Source organism: Crocodylus siamensis, chromosome 15 (assembly GCF_052110815.1).
Source record: "Crocodylus siamensis isolate JL-2025a chromosome 15, ASM5211081v1, whole genome shotgun sequence".
NCBI lineage: Eukaryota > Metazoa > Chordata > Crocodylia > Crocodylidae > Crocodylus > Crocodylus siamensis.
In genome coordinates this window covers 31,649,336-31,666,666 of record NC_143409.1, presented here as the reverse complement: position 1 = coordinate 31,666,666, position 17,331 = coordinate 31,649,336, and the positions used below count along the sequence as shown (strand labels likewise).

Genomic DNA, 17,331 nt, shown 5'->3' with positions numbered 1-17,331 from the left:
AAATTCCTTCTTAGTATTTTGAAAATTTCCCTTTCCTTTCTTCCCATCTTCTTAAACAAAACTTTTATTATACTTGTTCCACTAGGACTGACTTTATTCACTTTTTGAATCCAAAACAAATAAATCTTATAGGCATGTATATAGTCCAATATAGGTTGCTTATATGGGTATCTGGGTGCTTAAAACCTGGAATCCATCACCAGATATAAAAGGTTAATTTTATAAAATTCTGGCATTCTCCTTGGCCGTCTTTTCAGTCCAGTTCTATGTATGTTAGTGCCTGTCTGGATACTGCTCATCTGACTTTGTCTTGATTGTAAATATTACTACTTATTTCAGCATTAACTGACCCCTGCTAAATGTAAAGTGATTTGTATGTCCTTTTGCCGCCAGTACTACTTGCATATATGCTTGTAGCTACCTCTGTCACTTGAGGTATTCCTTGTTTGTTATAGATGCATGTTCTGATTGCATGTTTGTTATGAATGAAATAAGGGAAGGTCTGGTGCCATTAATACAATCAGTGGTGGTAGTTTCAAGTCCCCTATGGGGGGGAGGGATCATGGTGAGCGATAAAATAAGACAGGTTTTGGAGTAATCTGTTTTCAGCTGTTTAGCTCACCACAAGAAAAGTGCTGCCAACTTTTAATTCCAACAGGTCCAGTGGGAACCTTACAACAGCATTTGTTTGAATAAGTATGGGAGCCCATCAGTACAAGGAGCAGGTGCTCTGTCTAGCCAGTGGGAGTAGCATTAAGAGTTTTAATAACCAATCATTAGACTTAAGTCACTATGAGCTAGGTCAGTAGTTCTCAACTGTTTAAGATTCAAGGGACCCCTTGATAACTTTTTGGAATTTAGTGGCACCCCATTTAAAGAATAACTTATATGTATAGCACTTCTTACACCCTGGGGCATGCTTAAAAGGATGTTGTGGGGTGGCAGGATGGGTAGGGCACCCCTGAGAGCATGGCAGGGGATAATGAACAGCTGGAGCAGCAGGGGCTGCTCAGTGGGGCAGATTGTGGAGCTTGCGAGTGGGTCATTAGACCCTTGGGCTAAGTACAGTCAAAAAGCCTGAGGCTGAATCGATTCAACCTTTGGAGGTTAGTTTAAGCTGCATGGATTGAACTGATAAGCAAGTGACTAGACATTCACTTTTTATTCCAGAAATGCAGCCACATGCCTGCAGTGACTCAGGCCAGAAGCCAGGGGGCACTAGAGCATGCAGTCCCTGCTCGGCTGGCGCAGTTTGGGCCAAGGCTAGTGCACCCTCCCTGCAAGGGGGGGAGGGAGGTTTCTGGGTCAGGTACAAAACATCCTGGGATGCAGGGGGACAGTTAATTTGAATCTTGAAGGGAACTGGAACAGAACTTTAATAAACTGATTTAACCTAAATCAGTTGAGTCTGATACTACATCCATCCAGATTTATCTTAAACCAGTTTCAGCCATGAAACTGAACTTCTGTTGTTTTACAGATTTGAACTGGTTTCTGATCACTTACACTGGTTTATGTGTAATTTCTGTTCCTAGCCCTGAAAGAGGCAGCTTATCCTGGGGGAGGCTAAAGGGGGTGACACCAGTCACTGGTGCAGAATCAAAATGGGGGTGGCAGGGACAGGACTCTTCCATGCCCCGTTTTCTACAGTCTGCCCACTCTTTGCCTCCAGTCTATACTTGATGAGATGAATGTAACCCCTGCTCCTCTAGCTGTTTGAATGAGGGGCCATTCTCCATGGCCCCTCCCAGCAGTTCCTGGAGTATGGGAGGAGTGGGGGGGAAGGAGCTAGGCTGAAAAAGCATGGCCCCATGTCTGCCCACCCACAGCAGAGAGAGCTTCTCAGAGCACAGGGGTAGTTGGCTCAGTGGGTGTGCTTTCAGCATCACTTGCTCCTCTGCTCCCAGAGCTGGTGGGAGAGGCTGTGAGGAGTGCAGCGTGGTGTCTGGGGCAGGCGCATAGTGTGTGGTATGTGGCTGAGCCAGTGTTTACTGCCTCTTTCAGGGGCCAGGTACTGTGGCACTCCTCAGAGGATCTTGTGACACCCTGGGGTGCCACAACATGCTGGTTGAAAATCATTGAGGTAGATCAACAAATGGATTTAGACATCTGTTTCCTCTTTAATTTCTGTTGTACTCACCACAAAGTCTGAAATGTAGTCCACAAAACCTCTGTCAGTTGCTGCCTCGCTCTGAAAGTTCCCAAGTCCCCAGACACCTTGATTTTTACCTGCGGAGTTCTCTAGGTGGGCAGGCGTCCTTGGTAGTGGAGTACTCAGTCTTTTCTGGGGAGGTTTTTCTACTTTATAATGGCTAACTATAGATTTATTGACCAGAAAGCGCTAGAGTGTGTAACTCTAGCTAAGTGGCTTGGACATTTATCTGTTTTATGGTCCTTATTCCAGTGACTGTTTACTCACTTTTACTCCCTTTATCAGTCATTTGAGTAAGGACTGGAATCCAGGTTTCTCTTCCCCTCTCCTCCCATCCCAGGTGAGTGTCCTAACCAAAGAGGGTACGCTCACTCATGATATAGTTCTCTTGTCCAGTCAGTCTAATTATTCATGGGAAATGAAACCTGGGTATTTCCTTGTGATTACAGAATAGCCTAGAGCCCTGTGGCTTGGGTGGTTGAAGGATGTGCATTTAAATATCCTGAGGCTGAGGAGGAGGGTGAAAGGGGATCTTTCACATTCCAGGTGAGCATGACACACGTTGTCAAGGTTTTGAAATTAGGTTTCAAGTTGGGCTGCTCCTAACTCCAAGAGAAGATTCCAACTTGTGAATTCCAGGGGGAGGGATGTACCACCTTGCAGCCAAAATAAATGCACTTAAGTCCCAGAGAAGGGCAAGGTTGAAGACCCACTTCTCATTGCTGTTTATTGTTGCCTGGTGTGGGGTCCTCCTTGGCATGTTGTCTTTTGTGGATCCCTTCCTGGCTGCCTGGCTCTTCCTGTGTGTTGTACAGGATCCAAGGCGCTTAGATTGAGACTGTGGATTTCACTGTGGTGGCAAGGCACCACATGTTGAGCACTAACTAGAGTGCTCAGTGGTGTGGCACCCGAGTCCTTTTGTGGATTTATATTTATGTTGCTAAAGAAAAGCAAGTCAAGAAGCTAACAGACCTGGATAGTAATCTCAACTGTGATGCTGATTTATTGTGAGACTTTTGGTAAGTCACTGACCTACCTGTAGCTCAGTTTTTCTAGTCTGTAATGTAAGGACGAGACTTTGCAGAGTGTTCTGAGAGTCTTGAATGGTGGAAGGCCTCTTTCCTACTTCAGGGCAGTTTCCAGAATTTCCATGAAAGTGATAAAAACTTTAATTGTCATTAAGGCATGTGAATGAAAAATTTTCTTTCCACCGCCTCTGATTACTTCTCTTTCATCACCTGCCAAGTTTTTTCATTTGCAACTCTTGTCTGTCTTTATCTCCTAAGTCTGTAGAAATGCTACTAGAGAAAGATCTTGGCCTAGTTTCCTGGGCCTGATGGGTCTATCCTGTGACACGTCATCATGTGTCAGACAACACAGCTGCTGTTTCACATTTTGTCCTGTAAGCTGTTACTCCTTTTCCCCTGAAGGGCTGCTGCAGTTGGAGTCAGCCAAGCTCTCTTTATTGTGTTGCAGGTTTCGCATGTCAGAGCAGTAAATGTTCTGAGAAAGAGATAGAACTGCTCTACTGTATTGCCAGATCTTGGCAAAACAGAGCAGTGGATGACTAATCAATGCTATAAGATTACAAATACAGGGGAGAAAAAGGAGATCTAATTGAGTGTCCAGAATATTTTAATACTGTTCTCATCATGTAATTTTCCCTGCAGATCCAATGCACCTGGTTGTCTCAAAGACATAGTCTCTATGGGGAGATTTACAGACATTCTGGCATCATAATTACACTGCTATAGTTATACCAGAGTAACTCCCATTGTGGACACTCTTACTTGGGGCAACAGTGAAACTTTTTTCAGTGTAATTTAGGTCAATTTAGTGGTGTACTGCATCAGCACAAATGAAACTGAAAGAAGTCTGCTGTGGTTCCAAGTAAGAGTATGGACACTGGGAGTTATACCAGTGTAACTATAGTCACATGGTTATACCTGTACAGTGATTCTAGGAAATTCCCTTGCCTAGCAAGGTTTAAGCTGTTTTGAAAAGGATGTAGGACCAGGAAAGGTCTCAATGATTTTAATCTTGTTCCTGTTCAGACTGTATCTGTGCCCTGTAAAATAATGGCTGAACTATATACTTATTCCAGTGTTACTCTTATTCCAGTATTTTGTGGCTTTGCCTTACTTTTATGACATCAGCAAGAAACTATAACTTCAAAAACCTAGATGGAAATTCATATCTGTATTAACTGTGGCCTTAGATGATTTCTATTCATTCTTACTTTCAGAACAGCCAGTTTGAGTTCATTACATATAAGGATTATTGCCAAATGCTTTTTTGGGTACTGCATCATGTAGGTTCTTAACTTGGCTACCTTACAAGGGCAATTTCCTGTTTGTCTCCTGCTCTTCCTGCTCCTTTTTTCCTTTTGCCTGCATGTCTGAATTAGGCAGTGTGCTGTTTAAACAAAACTATTAGTTTGGGGTTTTGTTTATATACAACGCATACTTTGTAACTTTCCTACAGAGAGAGCCTGGAACTCTGCGCTGTATGGGAGTCAAGTCTTCCACTGGTATTCTTGCTTCATTGGAATGCATTTGAAGGCTGAATGGGCTTACTAAATTTGCAAGACCCAGAGTGCTCACTGCAGAAACCTTCAGCTCGAGACATGGGTACCCTGTGATGAGCCTGCACTGCCCAGCTTGCGTGGAGTGGAATTCACTATTTCTGCCACACCTCTGTGATAATAAAGAAAATGGAAGTCTAAAAGCCTGGGCAAACAACCAAATAAAACCTATTTCTCAGTGTTCTGAAATTCTGTGTAGATGACGGTGCAAGTCTGTGCATATTCTGTTACATTTATTTACTCCTTGGCAGAGGGAGCATTGCTTCTTTCTTTATTTGCAAAATGCCGTACCACTTTGGGTACTACGTAAACAACTGAGGCACACCAGGTTCTTTGGGTAAATCTAGTATCGTTTATTAGACTCACATAGGTAGTTGGAAAAAATCTTCTTTGCAAGTTTTCGGGTACAAGTACCTGAAATAATTGATTCATTGTCAGGTTTCACTTGTACTAATGACTGTAAAAGACAGTATTTCCCTTATTATCTGCTAAAATAATGATTGCAACACTTCTGAGCCAGCTGATAGTGATGTAAAATGGCAAATGATATGCTATTTAGAGCAGCATCATAAAATGTTATCTAGTCACTTGATGCCATACTTAACAATATAGCAATATGGAGCACTTGTGTTTGCTGTAGTGGCAGCTTTAGTTCAAGCTTTCAGCATAACCAAGGTTCTTTAGCTTATTTAATAGAAAATAATTCAATATAAAATAGCTAAGGTGCATTGAACTATGACTGCTCAGCTACACGCTCACTTAAATGTCTCAAGTAAGCTGCTTGTAGGACATAGCACTATTGTAGATTAATTTGGGAGACTTGTTGTCTCCAGTATGTTTAAAATGGCACTAGAACTGCGTTCAACTCAGTCACTTCCCACTGAGTCAAGATGTATTAGGAAAAAAAGTGATGTTTTTGTTTTTTCCAAAATCCTGAAGTTGATTTTGGTAAATCATGGGGCACCTGTTGAGTAGTAGTAACTTTATTTAGAACTGAGGAGGAATTTGTCATGACCTTTTATTTTAAAACAACCAGGCTTCTCAATAAAATATGTCTAGTCTCTGTGCCCTTATTATTAAATTTAGTGGCTTTATGGGCTGTGCCTTAGCTCAGAGGATTGAAGTGCATGTCTTTGAAATTTAGGCATGGTAATTCGGTGTTAACTTCACTGTAAGTCTTCAAGTAACCGTTTTTTGTTTTATTTGAAGGCCTTTTACACAGTGGACCCAAATCCCAAACTGAAGTCTCCACAAACCAATAATAAAAAATACTCCTTAGATTATTGACCATCATGCTTTTTGGTGATGTTTTGACTCCCTAGTCTGGACTGAGGAAAGCACTGAATCCCCAAGATTTAAACACAAATCGCTGATTGATATGAAAGCCATTATGTCAGTCTCAGAAAAATAAAGAATGTAAATCTTTAACACCTGTTAATGCAGTAGGGGCTGATCTTTTTTGGTAGGTATGTCACAAATTAATCTCACACTCTCCTGGAACTCTGCTCTAATTCCCTTCCCTTGGAAGATCTGTGCTCTGCCATCTGCTCCCTCCCTGTTTGGCCATGTGCCACACACACAATCTGGCCATGCAACTTTTGGCACATGTGCCTGAAGTTGTCCCTGCTTTAAGGAATGATTTTTGTAATCCCTAGAATATGGGGATCCCTAGACTACAATACTGTTTAGAGGTGCAGCGATACATTGGTCTGATGTCAGATCGGTACTGACATGAAGAAAAATGGCTGCATCGGAAATCAGCCCGATGCAGCCAATAATTTGGCTGATAAATGCTCGTGCATGTGCACAGCCACAGCACAGCACTTGGGCAGGGAGGAGCAGAGCTGCGTGCAGCTGGTGAGTCAGTTGTGGTGGAAGCGGGGGGAAAAGGGGTGTGTGGGGGGCTGATCAATGCTCCCCATGGTGAGGGAGGGGGCAGGTGCTGCCCAGGCAGGGCAGGGTATGGGACAGAGCTGCAGCTCCTTGGGGTGGCCAGGGGTGCTCCTGCTGCTGCTTGCATGCCAGGAGGGCATGGGGGGGATGTGTGCCCCTATATATGTGCAGGGTGGGGTGGGTGGGCTAGAGCTAGGGCTGCACTAGGCTCTTCTTGGGAAGGGCTACAGAGGAGACTGCAGCCACCCGAAATTTCGCTGTAGCCCTGCTTCCAACACTGCTGCTGGCTCAATGCCCTGCCTCCACCCACATGCCAGGAAGAGCCAGGGCTGCACCGGGTGCACAGCGGCAGTGGTGCTAGGAGCGGGGCTGTCCTGAAATTTGGGGTGGCTCTAGTTACCTCCATAACCCCTGTCCCAAGCCCAGTCCCTGCTGACAAGAACTTGGTGCATCTCTGGCTCCAACCCACAGCTGCAGTCTGCTCTGCCCTCTGCAGATCTGGGGCACGCATTTGTCCCCTCGTGCCCTCCTGGGGTGCAAGCAGCAGTGAGAGCTGCCCCCCTGCCCTGAGGAGCCGCGAAGCTCCATCCTGTGTCCTGCCCCACCCCAGTTGGGCAGCACCTGCTCCTGCCCTCACCATGGGGGGTCTTGATCTCCCCCTTCCCCTTCCACCACAATGGACTTACCAGCTGCATGTAACTATATTGGAAATCAGATCGGTATGGGCCAGTATGCCTCCTTAAACATTGGCTATCAGTATCGGCCACCCAAATCACTATTGGTGTACCCCTAGTACTATTGGTGGCAGCTACAATCTTGATCTCTGCTTATCTTCATAGGGTTACTTCCTTCTAATCTTTTGGATTCCTTTTTTTATCTTGCAGAAGATGAACCTTTTCTTAACCCTGCTATTTTAGAATGTTGTAGTTTATGTTAAAATATGGGTTTGTAAATCTTACTTTTAATGAGGGATGTTCTTTCATATGAAAGGTGGAGCAATGTTGACAGAGACATTTGAAATTGCAGTGTCTAGAATTAAGAAGACTCGCTGCATTTGTGCTGGCATTATAACCAAGCATAAGTATCAACTTTATATTTAAATATGCCGTGAACTGCAGGTGTGAACATTTGTCTAATGTGGTTTAGCCCGGTGCATGCATGCTGATCCAATGATGGTGAAATTTGAAGTCTTTAATTGCAAGATCTTGGTTCTCCATAAGGCCAGTGTAAAAGAGTGAAGAGAAGAAGGTGCAGACCACGCTGATTCTTACTTTTCTTGTGAAACAGTTCTGTTTGCAGACTGTGCAACAACACATGCAGGTGGTGACAAAAAGGCTAGGTGTCTGCCAACATTTCAGTGAACGTTAGCATGGCAGTTTTATGCTCCTGGCAAGAGAAGTGCAGGTTCATGGTAATGATTTGGTCATTTAGCACCTACGTTTAATTGCAGTAGGTAGCAATTGACTGAAGTTCAGTACATGTTGTTCTCCCCCCCCGCCCCCCTTTGTCTTATGTAGTAAATTTTTTATTTGAATCTTGGTTATGTGACTCAGGGACATGGGAATTGCCATGTCAGATCAGACTAATGGGCCCAGGCTAGTGCATCATCCTGTATGTGATTATAAGCATTTAACATCCCTTGTTCTGAGAGAAGACAGACTTAAAAGCTTTGAATTATTTTTTTCTTTCTTGACCAGCCTTGTTCTTTTCCACTTGGTAAAACGTTTTTTTCCTCCTCCTTTTTTTATTAGAAATTCAAATCATGGTGGTTCTACCCTGCTTTCCTGTTTGCTTTTTGTGATCCTTATCACTGGTGGGGATCCATGTGGCTTTAGAAATAGCACTTCAAATTTTCTGTTGTTGGCTTTTCAACAGTAGAGCAAAAAATGTCCTGTAAGTAGTAGTTCTTCAAAGTAAAATTAAACGAACTTCACAGTCATGGTGAGTTTAAATATGAATGTTGAGGGCTTTCTGTTTCTGTTACCAGACCATGATTTTAAATTGTCACAGTCTGGTAGTTACTGTAATTTCAAAATGAGAGCTTTAAAAAAAAGTTTTACAACAGAGAAAAATATTTTAATGCATTTTTTCCCAATGAACCCACTGGAATTTTGACATTTTAAATATTCCCTGGAGGAATTGTGAGTTCAAACACAGCAGCATTGTGCTGAAGTAGCAGAACTTCCTCCCGAAGTGAAAGTGACTTCTCTGCTTGTCTGTTCTCTTCTGTTCTGACTGAAATCCGAAAGCGACGTAGTGCTCCTGGGGAGCATAAATTAGTTTAATTACATTCTTGTTTGAATTATAAGATGGAGGGAGGAATTTTATTGAAATATGTGTGTTTTGGTAAAGGATTTCTTGGTAAAATTGTTTCCCTTAAAAGGAAAATTTGATTCTTCAGTGTTCTGGCCGATGCCTGTCAGCAGCCTGGTGGAGTTCCTTCAGGTGTCGTCCTACATTGTGTTAATCAAGACCACTCCATTTGAGAAGTTTTGGTTTAGTATTTGTGGCTATTAGCACAGACTGGAAAAAAAACACTTTTCCTTGAATTGAAAAAGTGAACCTGCCCATAGGACCCAGTACAAATCTATTCCACAAAGGAAGACATATTAGACTTCTGATATTTCAGAGGCTCATGTGTGTAATGTAACAGCTTATTTTAGGTTTCTTTAAGCTTGGTGCATAATCAAAAAGCTTATCTTTTCCAATAAAACTTGACTGTTTTGCCTAAACAAGTGTTTTTCCTTGTGCCTACTATTTTTCTCATTGTTTTGTAAAGGAGTGGCTGACATTTTGAAAGCTGGTTGGTTTGGTGCCCATCAAGAATAGTAGCTTGTTTATATAACCATGGCCATAAGGATATTTTATATTCCCTGAAGACACCAGGGGCAATTTTCAGCGCAGGTTTCATTGTATGTGAATTTATAAGAATCTTATTTAAGTACTGAGAAATCCAAACCTCTGTACCTTTCCTTTTTACCCTTTGCATTGGATGTTGATTTACTTTGCTTTTGAGTGGACTATAAAACACAATGCTTCATCTCATTTCATCCTTTCAATCCAGCACAAGTGACTGAAAGGTTAAAATGTTATGGGTAAGACCTTCAGCAGTGCTTCCACATAGAAAGGAGCACTGTGGAAATGGAGCATGTTATTGCATTTTACAGCTTAATTTATTCTGTGCACTTACTGAATTGCTAAGTTCTTCCATAGTCATTTCTTTAAAATAGTCTCTTGTGTAACAGGTTTTGAAATAATGGCCATACGCAGTTGTTGGGGGTTTTGGGGGCTGGGATGGTAGCATCCATGTAGACTGAGGTGTTAAAAGCCAAACAAAATGTTTTAATTTCAGATTTTCATCCCTTCATAGTTTGTTACCTCCATTACTTGCATTTAGAAATTGAGTATTGACCTCCTGAATCTAATGAAAGTGAAAATGTGATCAATAGATAAATGTCTTAGTTGCCTATAGTGTAAGTAAAAATAAATCCAGACTAATATGTCTTAGAATCACCATCTCTCCTACAGTCCTAAATATAGCTAAATATACCCCTTTATATAACCATTCGGCTATTATGGAGCCAGGGCAGAGCTATTTCCATCTTGCAAGAAGGGTTATATAACTGTTATTATGGCTAATTCCCCTAACTTTTTATTTTGTTTTTTAATAGTGTGCCGATCAAATAAAAGTCCCTGGGTTTGTCTGACTTGTTCAAGTGTCCATTGTGGAAGGTAGGTAGAGGATAAATCGGTGAAACTCCTCACATGATTCAGCTTCTCTTTACAGTTCTTGCATCGTTTTTCCTTTGCTGCATGTTTTGTTTAGAATTATATGATTGCCCTTTTTTGATGGTTCCCTTATACCTTAGTAGCATAGAAGCTATTGCAGTTCAGCAGTTTATTTGCTGTACATTCATAATGAATGTTCTTCTCTGCTTTCTTGTAGTCTGTGATTTTATACTTTCCTTTGCTTGAAAGCATGAAGTGTCTTTTGTGAAGAGGTTTACACTGTCGGTCAGTTCCAACTTTGTGTTGGTGGAGCTATTAGACTGTGCTGTGTCCCTTCCCCCCACCTTTTTCAAATATTAGCTAAGTTATTTTCACACACTTATGTAATTACAACAGCAATTATGCATGAACTAATTAGGTTCTTTCCCACCCTCTAAAATAAAGTTGCTTCTGTTGTGGCTTTAAAAACAAACAGCAGCCAGGTCTTCCTTAGTATTTTGCAAACCAAAATTTGGCCCAGTTTGTTTTGAGAAGTAGCTGGTGGCTAGTTAAGCTGCAGGGATTTTATATGTATGTCATTGAGAATCCTGAAACAAAATACATGCCCTTATCTATATCATCAATAACTGGTAGAGGTGGTCTTTCACAAGACATCTTTTTCTGTATGTATATGTTGAAGTACACTGAATATGTATGTAAGAATGTAGTGATGGAAATGATTCTTTGCACTTTGAAGAACAAGTGTCCTGAGATGCGCATGCTCAGTCTAATTGACCGTCATTTATACCAGGGTGTCCAACTGGCAGCTTTTCAGCTCTAGTCCGGCCACCACTCTTCCCACAGCTTCTGCTGTGACGGAAAGTAAAAGGATTTAAAGTGAGGTCTGCCATAGGCACAGCTAGGTTTTTATACTAAAAACCACTGTTAAACTTGGTGAGTTTCTTATTAAAATAGATCCCAGTAAATTCCCATTTTGGTGTTTCTTTAAATGTCTGTTCATGTAGAGATAAGAATGTGCTAACAGCGTTAATCATTTCTTTCCTATCAAAAGCTTTGGTGCAGTAAATCGTTGCTTTTCCTGTATTTCAAAAATTAATAGCTTGAAGGGAGAGAGATGTGAAACTTCATCATATTATGTGAATGCTCAAAGGCTGAAATAGAAAGTTTGGAATATTTTGCTCATTTTTTTTTTTAAATTTTTTATAAAACATTTGTGTGCCGTTAATAGGCTTTGCTTTACATTTTCACTCGTTTGGGGTTAGCTCTTAAAACTCCTGTCATCCCAAGTATTTGAACATACCTGAATGAGAGAATGTTAATGTGCTTCATAAAAAAAACACCATTATGGTTTTGAGAGCTCAAGGATTTTGTGAGCCAATATAACGTGTCCTTTTGTTCAGGTAACACAACATAAAAGGAAAAGAAACTGTGTCCCCTCAAATCTTGACTTGAAGCGACTGGTAGTTCTCTTTCCTAGGTTGTATCCTCTTAAGAAGTACTTTACTGAAATAGGAATACTGGTATACTGTCGCAGCAAAGCTCTCCTACTATGAGAGCAGGGATACTAGAAAAGCTGTAGCACCAGCAACAAGCAAAACAGCCTATATCAGTAAAAGTGCAATTTTGCTAGTATAATTGTGTCTAGGGTTTTCTGCCAGCTAAGTAGAAGGAATTATACCTTTTCATATGCCTGGCCAACAAAGCTAGCTGTGCTGTCTGAAATCTTGTAGAGACTTGGTCCTGAATTTCAAGGGAGAAGAACAGAAGACCCCTACATGACAAGTAAATGCAGATGTCAGTCACTTGATATGGGCATGGGGACCTAATATTCTTTTTTTCCAATTACAAATATATGACAAGTCAAAGGAGACCCAAATCCTGGTGCTTGCCTTAAAGACACTGACTGGTTGACAGAGAAAAAAAGTGTTTGAGAGAAGAGGACAGATTTAAGAAGCTTAGCCAGTGTTTGCTTTCCCAGGAGTTCTGTTTAAAAATAGAAGAGGGTTTTTTATGATTTTTTGTTTTTTTAAGGTATGTGAATGGCCATGCAAAGAAACATTATGAAGATGCACAGATTCCTTTAACCAACCATAAGAAAACAGAAAAGCAAGAGAAAGTTCAGCACACTGTGTGTATGGATTGCAGTAGTTACAGCACATACTGGTAAGTAAGCAGCTGCAACATTTCTATTCAGGAACTTGTTGCACATTCAGATGCGCACATGTTGGTAAGGTGGTAGGAAAATGGTAAAACATTATATGTATTTCCAGACTTGGTTATTATAGAGACAGTATGTGAAATCTGTCTCTTGGGAAGGATTTTATAGCCTTGATTTGAGGTGATACTCCTGTATTACAAGTGACATTTTACAAGGGTTTTTTCAATGCGAGTTATATGGATTTGTTTAATTGCAGCAGTTACTGTGCAACTTTGTGTGTTTTTGGAGTATGATTTAGAATATACCCTTTGCAGACAAATAGAGACTTAGCAATCAGTTCCAGTTACTCATTTCATAGAGCTGGCTAGTCTTGCACAGACGGAATAAACATTTACAGATGCTTCAAGTATGATTGTGGTCAAAGGAACAAGTGATTAAGTAAAAATGACAATTTCTTGCTCAGTAGATTGGCTCCTGGTGCATATGCCTTTGTCTTTGCAGGGATGTGGGCAGATGAGATGTTTGTTTCTGCTGGTAGATTTGAAGAACTAGTATGGTTGTGGCAAGAATGAAGTAGACCCCATTCAGATGCAGCATCATATTGTTGGTCAAGTTGAAATAGGAGTATTATTGTTGATCATGATGAAAGACACTACAGCTAGTCTGACTTTGTGCTGCAATAGTTCTATGAACTGAGCAAATGTGATATGGATGCTATTAGGGGAGGATAATAGGGAGCTCAACAATGGTATTCTCTTTTCGGAGTAAATTGCTTCTGTTCCTGACAGCAAAGGCTGGGAGTGTTGTGTTTTGTGTTCATCATCTTTTACCCTCTCCACCCCAGAACGTTTTTTTTTTTTCTTCTTCTTGGCTTTAAGGTTATTACTACGTATGTGATTGCTCAGGAGGAGAGGCAGAATAGGAATTAAATGGCCTGTGTTTTGGGTGACTAGTTCATAGCTAGAGAAGGACTAACCATTGCCGCTGAATAAGATGCTGTTCTGAGCAGGAAGCCTCACATTTTTGTGTTCGTAGGTAGAATCTGTGGGCTGAGTCGAGTGTCCTGCTGGATGAAAGAATGGTTGTGTAGTAAATGTCTTCCTCATGGTCTGAGATCATTGTTTAGTGAACATCAGAAAAAGAATAACAGTTTGCATGATATAGGCAGTAATGCCATATGCTGTACATAAATTGATAAGCATAGAAGAAAGTTAGGTTTGAAGAGCCTTATGGACTCTTGTTTCCATTCATATTATGTTTTCCTTACCCAAAAAAAGGTACACCTGGTTCTGTGTGATATTGTTATGAAAGAACCCTGTTCTAATGCATATACATAAAGCAAAGTAGGGCATGTAAGAACATTTATGCCGCAGTTCTGATATGTGCAGTTAATAATTCAGTTTTAATGACGCAGTATAGTTTTTTTCACATGAAACTATATTCATCTTGAAAGTAAGGATGTATGTAAAAATTTGACACGGGTAGTAGTTAGAACGTTGGTATATCCTCAGCTTGCTTTTAAAATCTGCAGACCAAATGAGATCTCAGATGATGTGCAGGACTTGCTATTGTAATAACCTGCCAAAATTTATTGACTTAATTGCGCCATCTCATTAGAACAATAAAGGGCTCGGCTACACGTGATGCTATTGCCATAGTAATGTGCTACAGCGATGTAAAAAAAACCATTTTTGCTCTACCTCAGTGTAGTGTGTTGGTGATGCAGCAGCTAAAAATAACTGCACCATGTAGATGGCACAGTACAGGGTGTTACTGTGCCATCATTTAGTGCTTCCAAAAGAAAGTACTAAATGATGGCACCGTAACAACGGCTGTAGGGGCACGTGTAGACGTGCCCACAGTCGATCTTGCTGTGAAATCTTATTGAAATCTTGGAATGAAGGTGAGAGAACATTTAATTTTCCCAAGTGCAAAAGAGCCTTTAGACCAAAATAGAGAAAAGGAATGATGAAATCATAATGTAATAGCCAGACACTGAAATTGCAACATGTTTGCATTAGTAATGCATGAAAAACAGTGTAGCATGTGAAACTTCCTTTGCAGTACTAGCTGAGTAAAAAGTTGTCAAGTTATGAATGAATTGGAATTAATTGCAGATACTTTGCCATGGAGAGTTTGTGTTTCACTGTGATTTGTTAACAAATTATAAGTCTTTTGTGCTAAGCTGTGTGAAGATGGACAGGTTTCAGAAGATAAAATTCCTTGTTTTCGTAAGAAAGGCCTAAGTATTTTTCCTCATGTTAAGTAATGCATAGCTGGTTTTGCTAAGAGGTGTCTTCTGTTGGCATTATTAAAAGTGACTATAGATACCATTTTTATGTGATTTGCATTGTATATGTAAACTTCTTGGGATGCGAGAGAGAATATGCATTCAGTGCAGGCTGATCTTACAAGTAGGGACCTACTCAAATTGCGATTTTTGCGGAAGATGCACAACTTTGCCCCTTCCAAGTGAGCGTATACTTAGAATGAATGTTGGCACATTATGTGATCATTGTGGCCATTAGCAAGGGGTCAGAAGCATAAAAGAAAATACTCAGATTTGGTTGAGACATATCTTATTGTAAGGTGTGTGGGGACTTCCTCCTTGCTGGTATGCACACTTTGATATTAAAGCTATTTGTGGGGAAGGTTCTCTGTAGGGAAGAGCACCTTACTATTCTGTTTCTGCTTGTAGTTGAGAAGTGACCTCCATTACCATGTCCTGGGCCCCATTTACTACATCCTTTAGCCTGCTGGAAAGCTCTCCTGACAAGGCTTGTATGTATTCTCCTATATTTCTGTCTGGAGTGCATTTAGTTCTTTTCAGTCTTATGAGGAGCCTTTAGAAATGCACAGGGAGGTTCTGAAAATAAAAATCTAGATTTGGATCAGCTTGTCAGAAAGCTGCTTAGTGTTTCTGTCCCTAATACTGAAATGGATAACAAAGGTATCATTTATTTTATTTCTAGTTTGCATGTAACCTTGATGTAAATCAGAATTGGACTAAATAGCTTCCTGTAATTAAGTTTCTGTGACTAAGCACAGGGTGTGTATATTTGCTTTGTATGCTGATAGGCTCCTAGTTAAGTTTTGACTGGGGAACATTTGTACTTTGGTAGGACTGGGTTACCTGAAATGAGCCATAGTTAAAGGACATTTTTGCAGCCCAGGCGATTATAACTTATAAAAACTTTATAAAAACAGTAAAAATCTAAGTTTCTAAAAAACACAGAAAATATTTCTTCAAAACAGAATATTCAGGAATAAAGGATTTTGCTTTCCAGCAAATTGTTTTCCTTGCCATCCCCAAGACATTGGTCTTCACAAGTGAAGTGACATGAACATAAATCTTAGTTTTCAAAGAGTCTAGCTACAGTGTAGGACAGTGGAAAAGCAGTTACTTTCTACAATAAATATTGAGTCTTCTATTTCTGGTAAGAACAGTGAATTGAAGGGGAACTTCCAAAGCTAGTAGATGTACCTTCCTTACTCTCTGCTGCTTTTGCCCCATTTATTACCTTCCCTACTGCCCCCAAACAACCACAAATTGAGGTGGGTCTTGAAGAAGCATTTTAAGGGAAGATGTTTTTTAAAAATGCTCATGGATACATGTGCAAGGATGTATAGGTGAATGTACTTAAACACATTTTAAAAGATTTTCAATGATTAGCCACAATTATTTATTTATTTATTACCATTTCTTGCATAACAAGATCCTAGTTTAGGACATTCTCTCTTGGCCTCCTGCTAACTCTGGAATCGGTAGATGGAATGCAGATCCCCAGATTAAATGTAAATTTGAGAGTATGAGTTTTAGCTGAAGCTCATAGCCTTAAAAAATCCATGTCTTAGTTGATAAATGGCCTTTTAGTTTTTATTTAAATACCTACTAAGAGCCTACAAAGATTTTTACTGCACTACCTTCAGAAGGACTTGTGAATTGCTACTCCCCTATGTTCCTGTGTTCTGTCAGTAAAATTAAATTTGTCAGAAGGCTGCATTTTGAAGTGTAAATTATTCTAAAGATGGGTTCATGTTTTCTCTGTTCTGATATATAGGCAGTTGGCTAACACAGCTGAAAAAAGAGCCCTGTTTATGACTTGGTTTAAAATGCTTCCCATGTCCATGTGGTCCCTGCTACAACTCATAAGTCATATTTTTGACTTGTCAGCCTTGTCATGCTCTCCTATATATAGAGAGAGTAGTTCTGGTGTCAGGCCTAAACTACAGATTTTGCAAAAATAATGGTTTATAGAATTAAAGATTTGATTTAAAACAAAACTTGTTTTAATTTGGGTTTACCCATTTTATTGACAACAACCTAAACATTGGATTATAGTGGTGGTAAAAATGACTTCTTATTTTTTTTAAACCTGTATTATTCTAATATTATAAAAGTCTAAGTCTGTCTGTTGATCCATAATGCTTTGTTTGCATTCTGATTGGCTGACGGAAACAGCCAATCAGAGTGCTCCAAGTGTGGGGGAGCACCACCATTATTCCAAAGCTGCGCCAAGGACTGGACAGAGGGTGGGGGAGCTGAGGTCTCCCTGCAAGTGGTGCCAAGGGCTGGGCAGGGGGTAGGGGCTGGCCTCTGCTCCCCCACCCCGCTCCCTGCAAGAGGCAGAACAGTGGCAGCATGTGAGGCATTAGGTAGTGGCACTGCATCCCAGCCCCCTACCACCCGTCTTTCTTGATGGGCAATTGGCTAGTACAAATGGTGAAAGTGCAAAGGTATGTGACCTTCTCAGGGGCTGAGCATGAAACCCTTTAGCAGTAAAATCAACCCACCATGTCACCGGACATTAAAAT

The 17,331-nt window shown here is 40.7% G+C and overlaps 1 protein-coding gene across 8 annotated transcripts in view; it reads left to right on the top strand.

The window, feature by feature from the left end:
* The window catches only part of USP3 (ubiquitin specific peptidase 3), a 66,702-nt gene that overhangs the window by 17,633 nt on the left and 31,738 nt on the right, over positions 1 to 17,331 (top strand). For 7 of the 8 annotated variants that reach the window (XM_090028119.1, XM_090028117.1, XM_090028122.1 and 4 more), the window contains 2 exons: positions 10,301 to 10,361; positions 12,390 to 12,521. In XM_090028119.1, the coding sequence (XP_089884245.1) occupies positions 10,301 to 10,361; positions 12,390 to 12,521 (193 nt within the window). The remainder of the gene's footprint in view (positions 1 to 10,300; positions 10,362 to 12,389; positions 12,522 to 17,331) is intronic. The other variant, XM_090028124.1, reaches the window with a different exon arrangement.